At 38.1% G+C, this 17,609-nt stretch overlaps 1 protein-coding gene across 1 annotated transcript in view; it reads right to left on the reverse strand.

Annotated features, from left to right (window-relative positions):
* The window catches only part of LOC124613070 (transmembrane protein 245), a 255,887-nt gene that overhangs the window by 179,565 nt on the left and 58,713 nt on the right, over window positions 1–17,609 (reverse strand). The window contains exons 6-7 of the mRNA XM_047141653.1: window positions 14,689–14,817; window positions 4,165–4,332 (exon numbers count right to left, since the gene is read on the reverse strand). Of these exons, the coding sequence (XP_046997609.1) occupies window positions 4,165–4,332; window positions 14,689–14,817 (297 nt within the window). The remainder of the gene's footprint in view (window positions 1–4,164; window positions 4,333–14,688; window positions 14,818–17,609) is intronic.

The raw sequence follows: 17,609 nt of genomic DNA on the forward strand, positions 1-17,609 counted from the left end.
GGTCACCTCACCTTGGCAGTCCCTCCCCAGAGATCCAAATGGGAGACTAATTCAGAACAATTTACGCCAATGGAGACTGCATCACGACACTCTTTCAATTACTGGCAACACATCCTGTGGATACACATTATGTATTGTTAATGGAGTGGTTTCCATTGTCTTCTGCACCCTTATGCAGCTGATCACTGCTGATTTTTATGCCTTTTAAGGGTAGTCACCCACCCATACAACAGGCCAATTCCCTTAACCTCTGTCCACACGTCTGGGCACTTTGCAAAGGTCACTGGCAGAACAAAGGTGACTTCTTCTGTCAGAAGTCTTCAGCTACTGTTTCGAAGAAGAGAGTTGGCACCGAGAGTCCCCGCTGAGATTAGCTCACTTCCAGTGCACTTGTGATCCCCCCACTGGTAGCCAGTCCCTAATATAACGGGCTAGTGACTCGCTCCAGTTTCATATGGGTACTATCTACAGCCAGATAACTCATGTGGCGTAGCACTAAATTTGTTTACGGGACACTGCGTATTGTTATGATGAAAAATCAGAGGACAATGTTTTCTAACTGAATATCGTCACTTTCATACAAATTTAATGATTTAAGCAGCACACACAATTTGCTAGCGTACTGCAGTGCCTAAAGCCAACCAGCTAACAACGCCAGCCATGCATCGAAGATTCTGCATCTCTGCAGCACTCATTTGTTGGTGTGTGGTTGTGTCAGCCACTGCATCAAAAACTGTACAGTAATTCCAGAAAGCAGCCTTCACTTACACATGGAAAACATGGTGAAGTGCTGCAATTCATCGTAGTACACTCAATTTACGCCAAATAAGTATAAATTATAGACGCGAACCTTTCTTGTGAATCAATGTGCCTACTTGTGATTAGCTTTCATAGAAGGAGAATGTACAAGGTGTACAACTTCGCTTCTGCTGTTTTTCCCCCAACATTTGACACTTTATTGAAACAAATTGGTTACACATGTATCATTCAAAGTGTTTTCCATCGCTGGCCACTACTTTCTCCCATCTTTCAGGCAGTGTACGAATCCTGCGTCGAAAAAATCGTTCACCTTTGGAAGCGATCCATGAATCGATCCAATTTGTGACTTCTTCATGAGATCAGAAGTGTTGGTCAGCCAGGCCATGTATCATTGATTTAAATAGGTGATAGTCAGAGGGAGTAATGTCTGGAGAATATGGCGGGTGGGGTAGTAATTCCCATTTTAATGTTTCGAAGTACATTTTGACCTCTTTTGCAACGTGGGGTCGAGCGTTGTCGTGCTGCAAAATCACTTTTACGTGCCTCTCGCTGTATTGCAGCCATTTGTCTTTTAATGCTCTGCTCAGATGCATTAATTCCATTTCATAATGAGCACCTGTGATTGTTTTACTTGGTTTTAACACCTCATAGTACATGACGCCGAGCTGGTCCCACCAAACGCAGAGCATGATCTTGGAGCCACGAGTATTCGGTTTGACCGTCGACATGGAAGCATGCTGAGATATCTCCATGATTTTTTGTGTTTAGGGTTATCGTAATGAACCCATTTTTCGTCCCCGGTCACAATGCGATGCAGAAATCCCTTCCATTTTTGCCTCAAACAGCTGTTCACAAACACACAAATGTCGTTTAATGTCTCTTGGTTTCAGCTCACGCGGGACCCAAGTTCCTTCTTTCTGAATCATGCCCATAGCCTTGAGAAGTTTTGAAATGGTTTGCTGTGTCACTCCCACTAATTGTGCCAGTTCTTCTTGAGTTTGACGCAATCTTCACTCAGCAATATCTCCAATTCCGCATCTTCGAAAACATTCTCTCTTCCACCACTATGCCGGTCTGTGACATTAAAATCGCCATTCTTGAAGCATTAAAACCACTCACGTCATGGCCTTTCACTATTAGCATTCTTACCATAAGTACTTGAGAGCATTCAATGAGACTCAGCTGCTGTTTTCTTCATATTGAAACAAAACATTAACACTTCCCGCAAATGATGAGAATTAGGCTCGTAAACTGACATTTTCAATCAAGAACAACTTCACGATGCAGACACAAATCGACTAATGCTTGAATGAGGTTATGTTGACTGAGGTCCAAGCCAACTGCCTGACATCTGCGATCTGTTTCTTTCGACCACTACTTACCATTGTCACCACCTATCAGCAAACGGCAGTAGCAAAATTGTACACCTTGTATGTAAACATAGATATATTCTGGTAATAATAACTGTGTGTGGCTCAATGTCCTGGTATGAGTCTTTCAATGAAAAGTCACTTCAGAGACTTGCGTCTCCAGAGACAGTTATCCATCCAGGAAAATGCAACCTACAGTTAAATGTGGAATGCAAAACTTGTTTTGTTTTTGGAAAATCTTCACATGATTGGGACGTGACTGCTACATTAAAAAACAAGAGACAAAACTGCTTGGTCCGACCAGAATGTGACCAAGCAACCTTTCAGTTTTCAGGCGTGCACTATACCACCAGGTCCCATCTTGGATTCTGCTTAAGCTTCTCTGTGTTCTAGAGTTGTCACCTCAGTGTGATGTTCGACGGAATATGAAAATACTGTTTAATGGTAAATCCAATAAAATGTGTTCTATCTTTGGTGCAACACACCTCTGGAAAAGTAAAAGCCAGCTTACAAAAACCAGTCCTCTCGTCTCAACTGCTGCTCTTCGTAAATATGTTGCAAAATCTTTAGATTTTTTTCTCCTATAAACTGGCAGAGGCACAAAGCAACTGGAGTGCATAAAACGAGAGGTGATGGCCCCCTACAAAGCTGTGCGGCATTTCCATCTTATATAGAAGCTAGACCATTTGTAATCTACATGAACCATTAACCATTTACTTTCACTTTAAAGAAACTCATAGAGGTTTGTTCTGCCCAACAATTTCACCAACTACAGTTCATTAGTCAATCTACGACAGATGTAAGACACGTAAATAGCCAACTACAGAGAAATTTGCTTGACACAGCATTAAAAAAAGGGAGGGGGAGGGGGGGGGGGGTGAGTGATACAGTACGTAATTTGTATTTTAAACCACAGCTTTCATGAAAGCTCTTGTACATTTTGGTATCAATGGTACCAGTATTGTCACAGGGAACTTCCTGAAAGTGACTAAATCCATCCTATATGTTTCAATCTCCTTGACTAGACTGACTGAGGTACCTGTTTTCCATAAACTACAACTATTCTAAATACCAAATTGTATACCTTGTTCTTGCACTTTTTGTTTATTTCATATTATTAAATTCTGAGTTTTCCCTATAGTCTGTTTACCACCACCAACTTTTCTATGGGGATAACCCAATGTTAGCCACCAACTTGAAGGCGCATGGATTTTGATTCTGGGGTAATCTTTCCAAGATGAATAGCTTTCCCTATAGTTTTCAAAGTTCATCTCCCCTTTCCTTACAAATGTGACAGAATGATGGACTTAAGAGTGGGAAGACAGGGCACTGTGGGATACATATCTGTCTCGTTCACTGACTAGGACGTGTCCAGTTTGGAAGACTATGCCAGTAGCTGCACTATCATTGCCGTAGTTCTTAGCATCACACGACCACACGAAACTCTCCACTCACATGGATAGGGCTACTTTAAGGCAGTTTCTGATTTACTTACACAACAAATCTATTATTACCTCACAGTGTCAATTATTTTAATACTAATAAATAATCCTCAACTTCTTTTTAACTTACAGCATAGTTAAAGCTGTTGCACATGTCAACTTTCATTTTTAGGCAATATATTTTTAAAAAGTGTACCCTTATCTGTACTTATTTATTATATGTAGGACACTTAAAACTGCCGCTACAATCACTGCTTTCTTTATTAACATCCTGTTCATTTCAGTGGGATACTTACACAGACTATATTACCATCACATACAAGTACTCAAGTGAGTAACATCCCATGTACTCACTGAATAACAATCTACTCACATGAAAATATCACACCCTACCTTTTTCCACTGATTTGTTATGTTGTTATTTGCCTTCTGTTGTTTGAATTTCATAGGGATTATTCTTTACTGAAGAGAGATACTGGCAGAAATAACTGGACAAAAGTTGAGATGTGAAAGTTTTGCGATAAGAAAAGTTGAATAACATTAAATCAAAACAAATTAAAGAGTGTATGCTAAAATATACAGATCATACTAACCAGCTTTGATATGCCTTCACGTCCATACACATATGCATTGTCCACCAGAGTATCAACCTGTTGTTCCCAATCTTTAGGAAGGAGTTCTGACAATTGTGAATTCTTCACTAATGTATTATTGATAGCACTACCCATTATTTGGACCAGATTTATACCTTCTGCATATACCTGTAATGATCAGATTTTGGAAGAGTAATATTCAAAGACAGTGAACATTTATAAGTATTAAATATAGCTAATGTCAAGAGCTTAAGAAGTTTTTGAACCACTCGTGTATCTGCGAACCTATTCCGTATGCCCGTACAGTCATTAATAGTTGTAGTGGGGCACCATTTCAAACATTTTTTAGAAATCTAGAAGCATGGCACCTGCCTTTAGCCCTTCATCCATATTTCACAGGATATCATGCGAATAAAGGGCTAAATAAGCTTCAAGGGTGATGCTTTATTACTATGTCCTCCATGCAGGAGTCTGTACGAAAGTCAAACAATTGTACATTTGTATGATGCTCCTGTGTGAATGATTTATTAAATGTGAAATTAAAACTACAACTTTCTTTTTAGTGTCTTCTATTGCCAAACCATGCTGTTCAATGACTGACTGCATAGAAGCCTTCGACCTGCTAGGTGATTTTATGTAGGACCACAATTTTCTCGGGTTCTCAGCATCCATCACCAGTAATTCTATTTTGGTAAATGCTGAGATCACATAAAAAGAAAGCTTGTAATATAAAATTTTTGGAATTTTTTGATGACATAATAATTTGCTTTTAAGGCACTAGTGTCATGGCGGAAGCACTTCTTTGGTGAGAAAAATTTGTCACTATCCATTAATTTTCTCTGAATTTGTTTAATTAATATAGTTTCATAATATGAGTCATCCTTACTGATACTCCTTTGTCATCTAATGAGCATTAGATGACAAAGGAGTAGAAACTGGAGGAAGAAGAGTAGGGTGCTTGAGATTTGCTGATGACATGGTCCTTCTAGCCACAGGGGAAAAAGAATTACAGGATTTGGTGGACACCATTGCAACTAACGGAAAAAAATATGGAATGAAAATTAACACAAATAAAACAAAAGTATTGGCAAGAGGAGGAAATAAGGAACTAAAAATTGTGCTGAATGGAGAAAAACTAGAACAGGTGCAAAATTTTAAGTATCTTGGAAGCAGGATAGACACCGACTGGAAGTGCACCACAGAAATTAAAACAAGGATAGCAATGGCAAAAGAGGCGTTTTATAAGAAAAGGAGAATCTTCTGCAGCGGTATGGACAGAGAACTCAGAAAGAGACTCATAAAATGTCTTGTATGGAGTGTTCTTCTATATGGCGCTGAAACATGGACTATGAGGAAAAAAGACAGAGAAAGGCTGGAGGCTTTTGAGATCTGGACATGGCAGAAGATGGAAGGAATAAGTTGGATGGACAGAGTAAAAAATGAAGAGGTACTGAGAAGAGTGGGAGAGAAACGGCAGTTACTAGATGTAATAAAGAGAAGAAAAAGAAATTGGATTGGGCATATATTAAGAAAGAATGACGGACTGATAAAAACAGTTTTAGAAGGTTATGTAGAAGGGAAAAGGAAGCAAGGAAGGAAGAAATTCCAGATACTGGATGACATAATGGACGGTACAACATACAGCAGCCTTAAGAAGGAAGCAATGGATCGCAGAAAATGAAGAGGCAAAGGACCTGCTAATATAGCAGATAACTGATGATGATGATTACTGATACTATATATCACATTCATCTTGAGGATCACTTTTTACCCAACCATTTGATTTTCTTCATTTCCACACCACTGAGCTTTTCGGAATCCCAGTCTAGACACAAGTTCACCACTAAGAAAACATCTACTCATAAACATGGATGAAAAACTGAACAAAAAGCCACTTTTTGGCAATCAATAAAAAGCAAATATTGAAACAGAAGTACTAGTAACGGCAGGCTATAACAGAGAGCAGTCAACAAAGATGATTCAACAATGGCAAAACAATGGAATGTTTATGCTCAGAACTGATTGCGCCAAAATGTGTTGGCTGTTTTCATTTGGTTGGTCCACGACCCACAACTAGTTTCACTCGAAAGATTGAATGAATAATTCAACTGATATGTAAAACTACAACTGAACAAATCTACTGTTTTCCAGCAACTGACTAAATCGATTTTTTTCATTTAGTTGTTCCTATCACTGATTTTTATAATGACAGAATGCTTGACCATGGACTACAAGTAACACAAAGTCCATTTTCCTCTGCACCAATTTCTTTCTTTAAATAATCATAAAAATTATGTGGTTTCTTGCAATGAGATATATCAAAACAATCAATATCTGACATTAAAAATAAGATTTTACTTTATGATGACAATGCATAAACAAAATCCATCTATTACCCAGAAAACAGCAAACTTACATCAATTTGGCCCCACTATAATACATTTGTTTCCACTTCGACAAATAGAAAAAGAATAATAGCAAAATCAGGCTGGTTTGGATGAAATAAATACTTGCCTTAAAAACTATCACATATTGAGTTGTAGAATGGCTACAGGAGGAAAGAAATCAATAAATTGCATTCAATACTATGCTATGAGTTCTAGCTAATTAAGCACATTTCAATTACAGCTTCTTTTCATTTTGGATGATTAACATTAATCTAAACAGCGCTATTAAACAGAAGGAAACCTGTACATATAAATATGAAAAGTGAAAGCAATTTCCTAGTAATAATTATCAATTTTGAGCTTATGGAAGAAAGATGTCCATGGGGCAAAGCATGAGAGGAAGACAGGAGTGGAAACAGATCAAAAAAATTTAACTAGGACTTATGCATAAAAAAAACTGCGGAAAACAGACTGTTGTCTAGCTCTGTGGATGATGAAGAGATCAAAGAAACGTATGACGACATAAAAGAAATTACTGAGTTAGTTAAAAGATTCGAAAATTTAATCATGATGAGGAACAGGAATTCGACAGTAGGAAAAGAAAAAGAAGGAAAAGTAGTAGGTGAATACGGACTGGGGGAAATGAATGAACGAGGAAGTCATCTGGTAGCACAATGCGTAACTTAATCATTGGTAACACTTGGTTTAAGAACAATAAAATAAGGCTGTATATGCGGAAGAGACTTGGAGACAACGGAAGGTTTCAAACCGATTACACAGGGTGAAGAAAAATTCCCACAGTCGATTTTGCAGTGTGATTTCTCACACAGTAGAAATACAAAAATGTCTTTCTCACAGTTTTGTCCTGTGCACATTTCCGTCAGTAAATGGACATTAAATGGCAATTTGGCAACACTGTGATCACATGTACAGTAAATACCTCTATCAGCATACAGGAGTATTGCTGTGCAGTTTTTGCAGTGGATAGCGTCTCGTGTTAGGGTTCAATTCTGAGTTGAGGCGTATATGTTTTTATTTGTTAAATGCAGTCTGTGTGGCACGGTATCTGGCATCTTAATTGTCGTCAAGCAATTACAGTGAGTGTTCTACAAAGCACTTACATACTATGAACACAGCAATGGAAGTATGATTCTTTTCACTGCTCAGCTCTGAGGACAACGTATTCTTTTGCAAACATCATGCGGCCATTAATATGGAAATTATTACTGTCACTGGTTGCTAATGTGTTACATCTGAGCAGACGTAGGCCCTACTGCGTGTAGTATAAATGACCAGTACATGTTATTTAACCGTGTGATCCTTTTTAGCATATTGAAATCGATATCGTTTTTGTAGTTGCTATGTCCTATGACAGGTCATTTATTTCAGCAGTCAATTTCTGATTTGTCTGACCACTTTTTTGTTATGTTCATTGTTACAAAACACTGAGATGTAAATATCGGATACATGTAGCTTAAGAAATAGTGTATGCTACAATGTTATATGGCAGAACAAAACTGGCAAATAAAAATAAATACCCAGAATCAAACCCTCGACCTCATGCATGCTAATGCAAAACGCTACCAACTGCACAGTACTACTACTGTATGCTGACAGAGGTGGTTACGTGATTACAGTGTTGCTAGATTGCCAATATTTAATGTCCACTTACTGATGGAAATATGGGTAGTATGAAATTTTGTGACAGACATTTTTGTGTTGCTAGCATGTGAGGAATTGTGCTACAAAGTCTGAAAGCACAAATTTTTCTTCACACTGTATAATGGTTAGGCAGAGATTTAGGAGCCACATTTTAAATTGTAAGACATTTCCAGGGGCAGATGTGGACTCTGACCACAATTTATTGGTTATGACGTGTAGAGTAAAACTGAATAAATTGCAGAAAAAGATAGGAAACTAAGGAGATGAGACCTGGATAGGTTGAAAGAACCAGAGGTTGCTGAGTGTTTCAGAGGTAGCATTAGGCAATGTTTGACAAGAACAGGAAAAAGGAATACTGCAGAAGATAAATGGGTAGCTTTAAGAAATGAAATAGCGAATGCAGCAGATGATCAAACAGGTAGAAAGGCAAGGCCTAGTAGAAATCTCTGGGTAACAGATTGATGAAAGGAGAATGAAATAAATTGATGAAAAGAGAAAATTTTAAAAAGCAGCAAATGAAGCAGGCAAAATGGAATACAAACATTGAAGAAATGAGATTGACAGGAAGTGGAAAATTACTAAGCAAGAATGGCTACAGGACAAATTTAAAGAGTTAGAAGCATATTTCACTGGGGAAAAGATGGATACTGCTTACAGTAAAATTAAAAAGGCCTTTGAGGAAAAGAGAAGCAGCTGTGTGAATATCAAGATCTCAGATGGAAAACCAGTACTACGCAAAGAAGCAAAAGCTGGAAGGTGGAAGGAGTATATAGACGGTCTATACAAGGGAGATGTACATGATGGCAATATTATAGAAATGGAAGAAGACATAGATGAGGATGATACGGGACATATGACACAGCATGAAGAATTTGACAGAGCAAGGAAAGACTTAAGTTGGAGCACAGCTCCAGGAGTAGACAACATTCCATTATTACTACTGATAGCCTTGGAAGAGGCAGCCCTGACAAAACTCTTCCATTTAGTGTGCAAGATGTATAAGACAGGTGAAATACTCTCAGACTTCAAGAAGAATACAGTAATTCCAACTCCAAAGAAATCAGTTGCTGACAGGAACAAAATTACTGAACTATCAGTTTAATAAGGCATGGTTGCAAAATTATTAACACAAATTCTTTAAAGAAAAATGGAAAAATTTGTAGAAGTCAATCTCGGGGAAGATCAGTTTGGATTCCAGATAAATGTAGGGACACACAAGGTAATACTGACCCTACAACTTATCTTAGAAGATAGGTTAAAGAAAGGCAAACCTACATTTATAGCACCTGTAGACTTAGAGAAAGCTTTTGACGATGTTGACTGGAATCTTCGCTTTGACATTCTAAAGGTGGCAGTGGTAAAATACAGGAAGCGAAAGGCTATTTACAACTTTTACTGAAACCAGACAACGATTATAAGAGTTGACAGGCGGGTGGCACTGGTTGGAAAGGGAGTGAGATAGGGTTGTAGCCTATCCCCAATGTAATTCAATATGTACACTGAACAAGCAGTAAACGAAACAAAAGAAAAATTTGGAGTTAGAATTAAGGTTCAGGGAGAAGAAATAAAAGGTTTGAGGTTTGCCGATGACACTGTAATTCTGTCAGAGATAGCAAAGGACTCGAAAGAGCAGTTGAACGGAATGGATACTGTCTTGAGAGGAGGAAATAAGATGAACAACAACAAAAGCAAAACAAGGATAATGAAATGTAGTCGAATTAAATCAGGTGATGCTAAGAGAATCAGGCTACGAAATGACACACTTAAAAGTAGTAGATGAGTTTTGCTATTTGAAAAGGAAAATAACTGATGATGGTCAATGTAGAGAGGATATAAAATGGGGACTGGCAATGGCAAGAAAAGCATTTCTGAAGAACATAAATATGTTAACATAAAATACAGATTTAAGTGTTACAAAGTCTTTTCTGAAGGTATTTGTCAGTAGTGTAGCCATGTATGAAAACGGAACATGCACGATGAAAGGTTTAGATAAAAAGAGAATAAAAGCTGCAGAAGAATGCTGGAGGTTAGATGGATCAATCACATAATTAATGAAGAAGTACTGACTAGTATTGGGAAGCTGTGATGAAGCAAGCTGGGATCTCTTCACTTCCTCTCTTGTTTTGCCATCTGCATGCTTAAATTCATTTTATTTTCACTTTTGCCTAATTACCATTAACAAGCATGTGTACAATCCGTGTTTCCATAAAAGAGAAAGGTTGGCCCTCAGCCTTAAGGAATATAGCACCAGTCTAATTGTGTGCTTAGTTTTGTGTATGTAATTAATTTCCTAATTTATTTTGAGCATTCCTAGTTAATATATTTTGCTATAGGGTGAAATCAGTAATTGTTTCCTGACTCAGATTCTATAGTTGACTTATAAACAAATATAAATTATGTACTAATTACAAACATTTGGAACAAAAACTACTAGGATTCTTAAAGTATTTACTTGGCTCTAATCGAAAACATATTAGCAGTGCCACCCCTTTCTCCAAAATAATTACCACGTTTGTCAAAAGTATTGTTTGTATAACTATATCTGTTACTTTCATTATTTAACCAAATAATTTGGTCTAACCTTTCTGGTAGGAGTAACTGTTAAAAAGAAGGAATTTTTACATGTATTCAGTTAACTTATGTTTTAACTGTGATTTCTGTACTCAAACATCGAACAATGTATGGTTTCAGTTCCTATTATTGTAATGATATACAGGGTGTGGCAGTCAAACCTGCATTTATTATTAATGTGTGGAAGCGTTGGAAGTAGTGCGGAGTGAGTAACCAAGGTCACCACAGCATTCCACAACACAAAGCATTTCAGTAGCTATGGAGCAAAGGACTAAGCAACAACAGTCATTTGCAGTGAAAGCATTCTACCAAAGCGGTAGCTATGTAGCCGCTCAGCATTGTTTCCAGACTCATTTTTCAAATTAATCGTAATAGGCCGGTGTCTCCGGTTAACTCAATAAAAACTTAGGTCGAAAACTTTGAAAATATCAGTGAAACAACAAGGATAGGAGGTGGCAGAGTGAAGACACTTCGTACTCCTGAGAGAATGTGGAACGTGTAACAATTGCTGTATGGAAAAAGCCCTCGGAGATCAGCTCGTAGACAGAGTGTTGCACTTGGAATTTCTGACAGGACCGTCCGAAGGATTTTCAGCTTAGACTTACATCACCACCCATACAAAATCCAAGTGGATAATGCTTCGAATAATAACGACTTCATGGTCCGACAGCATTTCTGAGAAAGTCTTTGGCAAATGATTGAAGAAAATGATGAGGTTCACAACCTCTGGATGACTGGCGAGGCAACTTTTCACCCCAATTGATATGTGAACAAACAGAACTTCAGATATTGGAGTGATCAGAACCCTCACCAACTCCATGAAAAACCCCTACACTGAACCAAGGTAACAGTTTGGTGTGCAGTGTCCTCATTGGGAATAATAGGTCCTTATTTTTTTGAAAATGAAAGAGGGCAATCTGTTACTGTGAATGCTGAGCACTATTCAACAATATTAAGGACATTCTTCATACCTCAGCTTCATCAATATGCAGTGAATGTTGACGCATTATTTCAACAAGATGGAGCAACAAGTCCCACAGCCAGCATGAGCATTAATGTTCTCAATGAAGTTTTTCCTAAGCGGGTGCTTTCCAAGAATGAAGCAATTGCTGAGAGAATTCCTCAGGGTATGCTCCATCATGTGATGGACAACTTTGTAAATCGCCTGTGAGAATGCCGCAATCGATAAAGACACCATCTTGCTGAAATTACTTTCAAACAATGAAAAAAAAAAGTGTTGATATTTCTTAAATGCTTTTTAACATACAATAAGATTGTATGAATAAAATTTTGATATCTGCATCCGTGTTTATTTTACATTCATTTAAAAAATGCAGGTTTGATTGCCGCACCCTGTATAAAGGACTGATTTTTGCTCCCGAGACAGTCAGTCCACGGTCGATTTTCAGATGTGGAACATGTATTGATTAGAATAACAACAATGCATCAATTTAACAGTGGAATAAATGTAACACAAATAGGCCATGTGGTAGAACAATTAATGACAATGTCTCTCTAATTTATTTGAAAAATAGTGTCACACATACTGTATTATTCTGCAAGAACTGTGAACTGTTTGGTTAGGTTTTTTTTGCTCACAGATAATCAACAGTAAACCACTGTAGCAATGTGCTGATACTGCCTGCAACCTGTTGATGAGGCTTTTCAACATTTACCAAAAGCAAACTGGCCATATAATTGTGTAATATTGGGAGGTTGTGAACAGTGAAATGAAAAAAAAGAACTGTAAAATGCAATAGTGCTACTATTGGCTACATCATTTACAGTCATCAATGTTGAACTTCCACCCCCCCCCCCCCCCCCCTCCAGTACAGTCAGTCAGTACGTCGACACCAAAGACTATCAGCAAACAAATAAAGCAGGCGAACATCACAAAGCCAAGATGTTTGTGGCACAGCTTGACCAAATGGAGGGATCAGTTGTAGGACACATTCTGAGATATCAAGGGATCACCAATTTAGTACTGGAGGGATGTGTGTGTGTGTGTGTGGGGGGGGGGGGCATAAAAATCATAGAGGGAGACCAAGAGATGAATACAGTAAGCAGATTCAGAAAGATGTAGGTTGCACTAGCTATTCGGCGATCAAGAGACACATACAAGATAGAGTAGCACGGAGAGCTGCATCAAACCAGTCCTCGGACCGAAGAAATGGTCATAAAGATTTAGAACAGGATTGTTCAAACTTTTAGGCTACTGGAGCCACATTGGAAGAGGATGAGTTTTTTTGGGCACACACAATATACTTAACTAACAGTAACCACTTTGGGAGGGGAGAGGAGAGAGAGAGAGCGAGAGAGAGAGAGAGAGAGAGAGAGAGAGAGAGAGAAGGACATGTGGTGAAGTTTCAAATTGAAAATAATTCTTCATAACTTTGCATACATGAAATTTTATATTTTAAGAGGAGTTTATGTAGAAACAATAGGGAGATGGAAACAATAAAAGTGAAACAAAGAAGTGATGTAAGGGGAAAATCAAAATAAAATAAAAAACACAATAGAAGGCTGAAAGGATGCTAAAAGAAGAAAGTAAAGACAAAAGCAGAAGTAATAAGAAGTACTGAAACAGGTAGAAAAGGAAAAATGATGTGGATGAATAAGCAAGGGCAGAACTGAGAGACTGTAGAAATAGAGAGGAAGATAGCACAATATCAGAAAAGGATAAAGGAAACAGGGAAGAAGTGGCAGAGAGCTGTGTACGTTATCATAAATGGGAGGTAGGATTGGCACACACTGAGAATAGCAAGGCACCAAAAACTGATTCCCTAATATTAATAGGCAGTTGCTCCAACTACATATTGTGCCTTATCAATTTCAACCGTATCATCCCATTGGTATTTTGCTGCATAATGCCCAACGATAGTCTCAGAATGAGGTAGTGAAAATCTCTATGTACAAGAAACTTGTAAACTGAGACAATTTGTACATCGTCCTAAAAAACATGGGATTCCTGCAATTTAATTATTTTAAATATCATGTCACCAAATAATAATTCTGAGATACATCCACATACACACACCGTCTGTGGTCATGATATCTGGACTCTTATAGATATAGACCATAGATAGACCAAAACCTTAGCACTTGCACAAAACATTGTATTCTTCAATACTGTTATCGTTGAAATAGGGCTCATTATAATACAAGAATAATTGAGCAGTTACATTTAGACAATGTTCTTAACCTCACTGGACTCGCATTTGGGAGGACGACGGTTCAATCCTGCGTCCAGCCATCCTGATTCAGGTTTTCCGTGATTTCCCTAAATTGCTCCAGGCAAATGCTGGGATGGTTCCTTTGAAAGGGCACGGCCGACTTCCTTGCCCGTCCTTCCCTAAACCGATGAGACCGATGACCTTGCAGTTTGGTCTCTTACCCCAAAACAACCCAACCCCAACCAACATATCCACACATATCTTAACCTCATCCTTTTAAATGTAACTGCTGAAGATTGCTGCAAATTCGAAAAATTTTCTCAACAATGAAATCACATAATACTGATATTTTCTTTATTTGAGTTCCCTCTTTTTCTGTTAATTATTTTGTCTTTCCTTGATAATTTATTTTGAAATATATAACTTTTTATGAGCTGCTCTTCATCGCCCCTCTGTGTATCCCTCACAGTAGTTTATTCGCATTTCCTTCTTTTGTTTTAATCAGAATCCAGTAATTTGTTACGAGTTTATGCCATCATGTTTGACTTACTGACTGGATGTACATCGTTACAAGTAGTCTGAATCTGACTGCTGGTGAAACTTCTGATTCATACTCTGAATCTACACATTCATTGTCTATGTTTTTGAACTTTTTTGTCTGCTTGATTTCTGCTGTTTCATGGCTTAAGTGTTTGATATTGGATTATTAAAAGTTTGATCAATAAATTTACCTGAAGTGCAAGAAAAACTGAAGTACAGCACAAAAATATGATTAATGCCAGGATTACAGTAATGCTTGCAGCAGTGTCGATTAGGTTTTTAATCGCTTCCACAAGTTTTTCATTACACCTGAGGAATATCTGCAACACAAAATGCAACAGTCATTTTCACAGTTCAGTAGACATACAATTCAAGATATTTTAAACAATGGAAAATCCAGTCTGGAATAAAAACGATATGAATTAGGATAGACTGCTACTCACCACATAAAGGGGGAATTCTGCAACTGACAGGCACATTTAAAAGAACAGTAAGCTTTTGTATCAGTCCTCTTCCTCCCAACCCCCCTTTTCAGATTTATAAAATTGTACATGAATTCACACATGCACAACTCACGTACACATGCCCACTGCCACCTCCAGGCTCTAAAGCCCTCAACCAACTGGAGACAACAGTAGTCTCTCTCTCTCTCTCTCTCTCTCTCTCTCTCTCTCTCTCTCTCTCTCTCTCTCTCTCTCTCTCTCTCTCCACAGCATTTTTATCATCTGTTAAAGGTTAAAACAGCTGTTCTGCCAAGCAGAAATTTTTTTGTCAAAAACAAAATTTTACTTCTATATTATGAGTGGCCTCTGTCAGCAAAATACATCAGCTGCTATAACACTGTGATGCACAATGGTGTGTTCCTTAAGCTCTTACATTATCAGAAAAATTAATATGCAGTTATATACATAATGGATTGTAAAATAAAATTAGAATGTGGTTATATAAACAACTGATCTCTGATAATGAAACAGTACACAAAGAAACTCAGGCATAACTCATTTCCCTAACAAGGAACTTTTTCACATTCTCTGCTGTGGAATAGAGTGCATACAATCAGTACACCTTTTGTTTTTATGTCTACATGTAAATAAGAAGAAACTTCATGGAATTAAGATTCCTTCTTCTCATCCTACAGTCAAACTTGCTGTATCACCTTTGGCCTCTATGTTTGTCATGACCACACTAGAAAGTTTCAGGTATTCAACTTACTGTTTTTGGTTGTAATTTAGCAAATGGAGTCTCAATTGCTACATGTATGAAGTGCATATATGTTTCTCTTTAACTACAATATTAAATCTTGTGATGCTATGCATAGAGGTAAATCAGGAACTGATGTTTGATCTTGTATCACGATTTGAAAATTACTTGAGCTTGTATTTTATCACATTCAGACATTGACCTATCACTAGTAGAGATGTATAATCTATTAATGATAATTGCATCTAATAGTGCCCCCTGAGAACTTCTCACTACCAATCATATAAGTAGAAAACAATATCTCCATGAAACGGAATATTTTTATATAATACTAACTGCTGTCATTACGGACTGTCCCCTATGACAATCATACAGTAAAACATACAAGATGGAAATCCAAATGGCAGGTCACAAGTATCATGACCTCGACCTCTACCCTACTGCCTCCTCTCCCCCTCCCGCAAAGCACAGGTGGAAAAAAAAAAAGTTACATATATGAATTCCCAAATTTCTTGGCTAACTTTTGGAGAATAAAGTAGCACAAAAGCTAAGATAATCAAAAACAGAGAGGAATTCTAGAAAATTATAAACTGTGTATAACATAAGATAATTTTCAGTTTCTTGTGCACATCGATGGGTTCGTACTGTGTCTGCCTCCAGGGAAAATTACAGTCAGGTAAAGGCGACCATTCACAGAGCGGCAGTACCTGCTGCTGGCAACATATCTGACATGATTCTTGGAGTCACAGGCAAGACTGAAAAGCCAAAGGCAGTCGAATAAGGCAAGAAAAAAAGGGAAAGTACTTCAATACTGAAAATTGAAACAAACAGCTGTATTGTTAATCCAAAGGTCATTTATTCAAAACATGCTACCAGTGTCGACACAAAAAAGCACCATGTTCAGAGCCCAAGCATAAATCTGCTATCAGCTTATGAACCACAGTGACAAAAAGCAATGGAGTCTTCAAATGGAAACAGTACGACTTATTAAGCATGTTACGCCAGCATGTGCAACCAAGTAGGTCGAGTGCAGTGGGGCCAAAATTAACAGTGCCGTTTACTGAACAAACTACAAGCTCAACATGAATCAGACCAGATATGTTACTGAAATCACTGACGATAATGTGGAAAAGTAAAGAAAATGGTGCGGCAGAAAAGTCTGATCCAAAATTATTGAATTTCAACCAAAAATGATGTTCTTCAGGAGTTGCTGAATGAAATCGACAGCAATCCAGAACTTCCAAAGGTAGTTATAAACAGGAGACCAAACAATGATACATGGGTTATGATATCAAAACCAAGGCCCAATTGTCCCAACTGAAACCACCTGAAGAGCTGAGACTGAAAAAAAAAAAAAAAAATAAATAAAAAATTGGCATGTTCAATCATTTGTGAAGGATTTTCTCGCGGACTTCTTCGATTAACATGGTGTGGTGTCACCGCCAGACACCACACTTGCTAGGTGGTAGCCTTTAAATCGGCCGCGGTCCGTTAGTATACGTCGGACCCGCGTGTCGCCACTATCAGTGATTGCAGACCGAGCGCCGCCACACGGCAGGTCTAGAGACACTTCCTAGCACTCGCCCCAGTTGTACAGCCGACTTTGCTAGCGATGGTTCACTGACAAATTACGCTCTCATTTGCCGAGACGATAGTTAGCATAGCCTTCAGCTACGTCATTTGCTATGACCTAGCAAGGCGCCATTACCAGTTACTACTGATGCTGTAAAACATGTACCGTCAAGAGCGATGTTCATCAATTATGGATTAAAGTTAAGTATTCCAGCAGCTACGTACTTTTTTTGCTAGTATAATTACCTTGTCCTGTTCCAGACCTCACACCAGCCTGCGGAGCTTAAACACGTGCCTTTCGGCTTCCTCATAGTGGATTGGCTGTCTTGCCAATCCACAA

Source organism: Schistocerca americana, chromosome 4, assembly GCF_021461395.2.
Source record: "Schistocerca americana isolate TAMUIC-IGC-003095 chromosome 4, iqSchAmer2.1, whole genome shotgun sequence".
NCBI classification, from domain to species: Eukaryota; Metazoa; Arthropoda; class Insecta; order Orthoptera; family Acrididae; genus Schistocerca; species Schistocerca americana.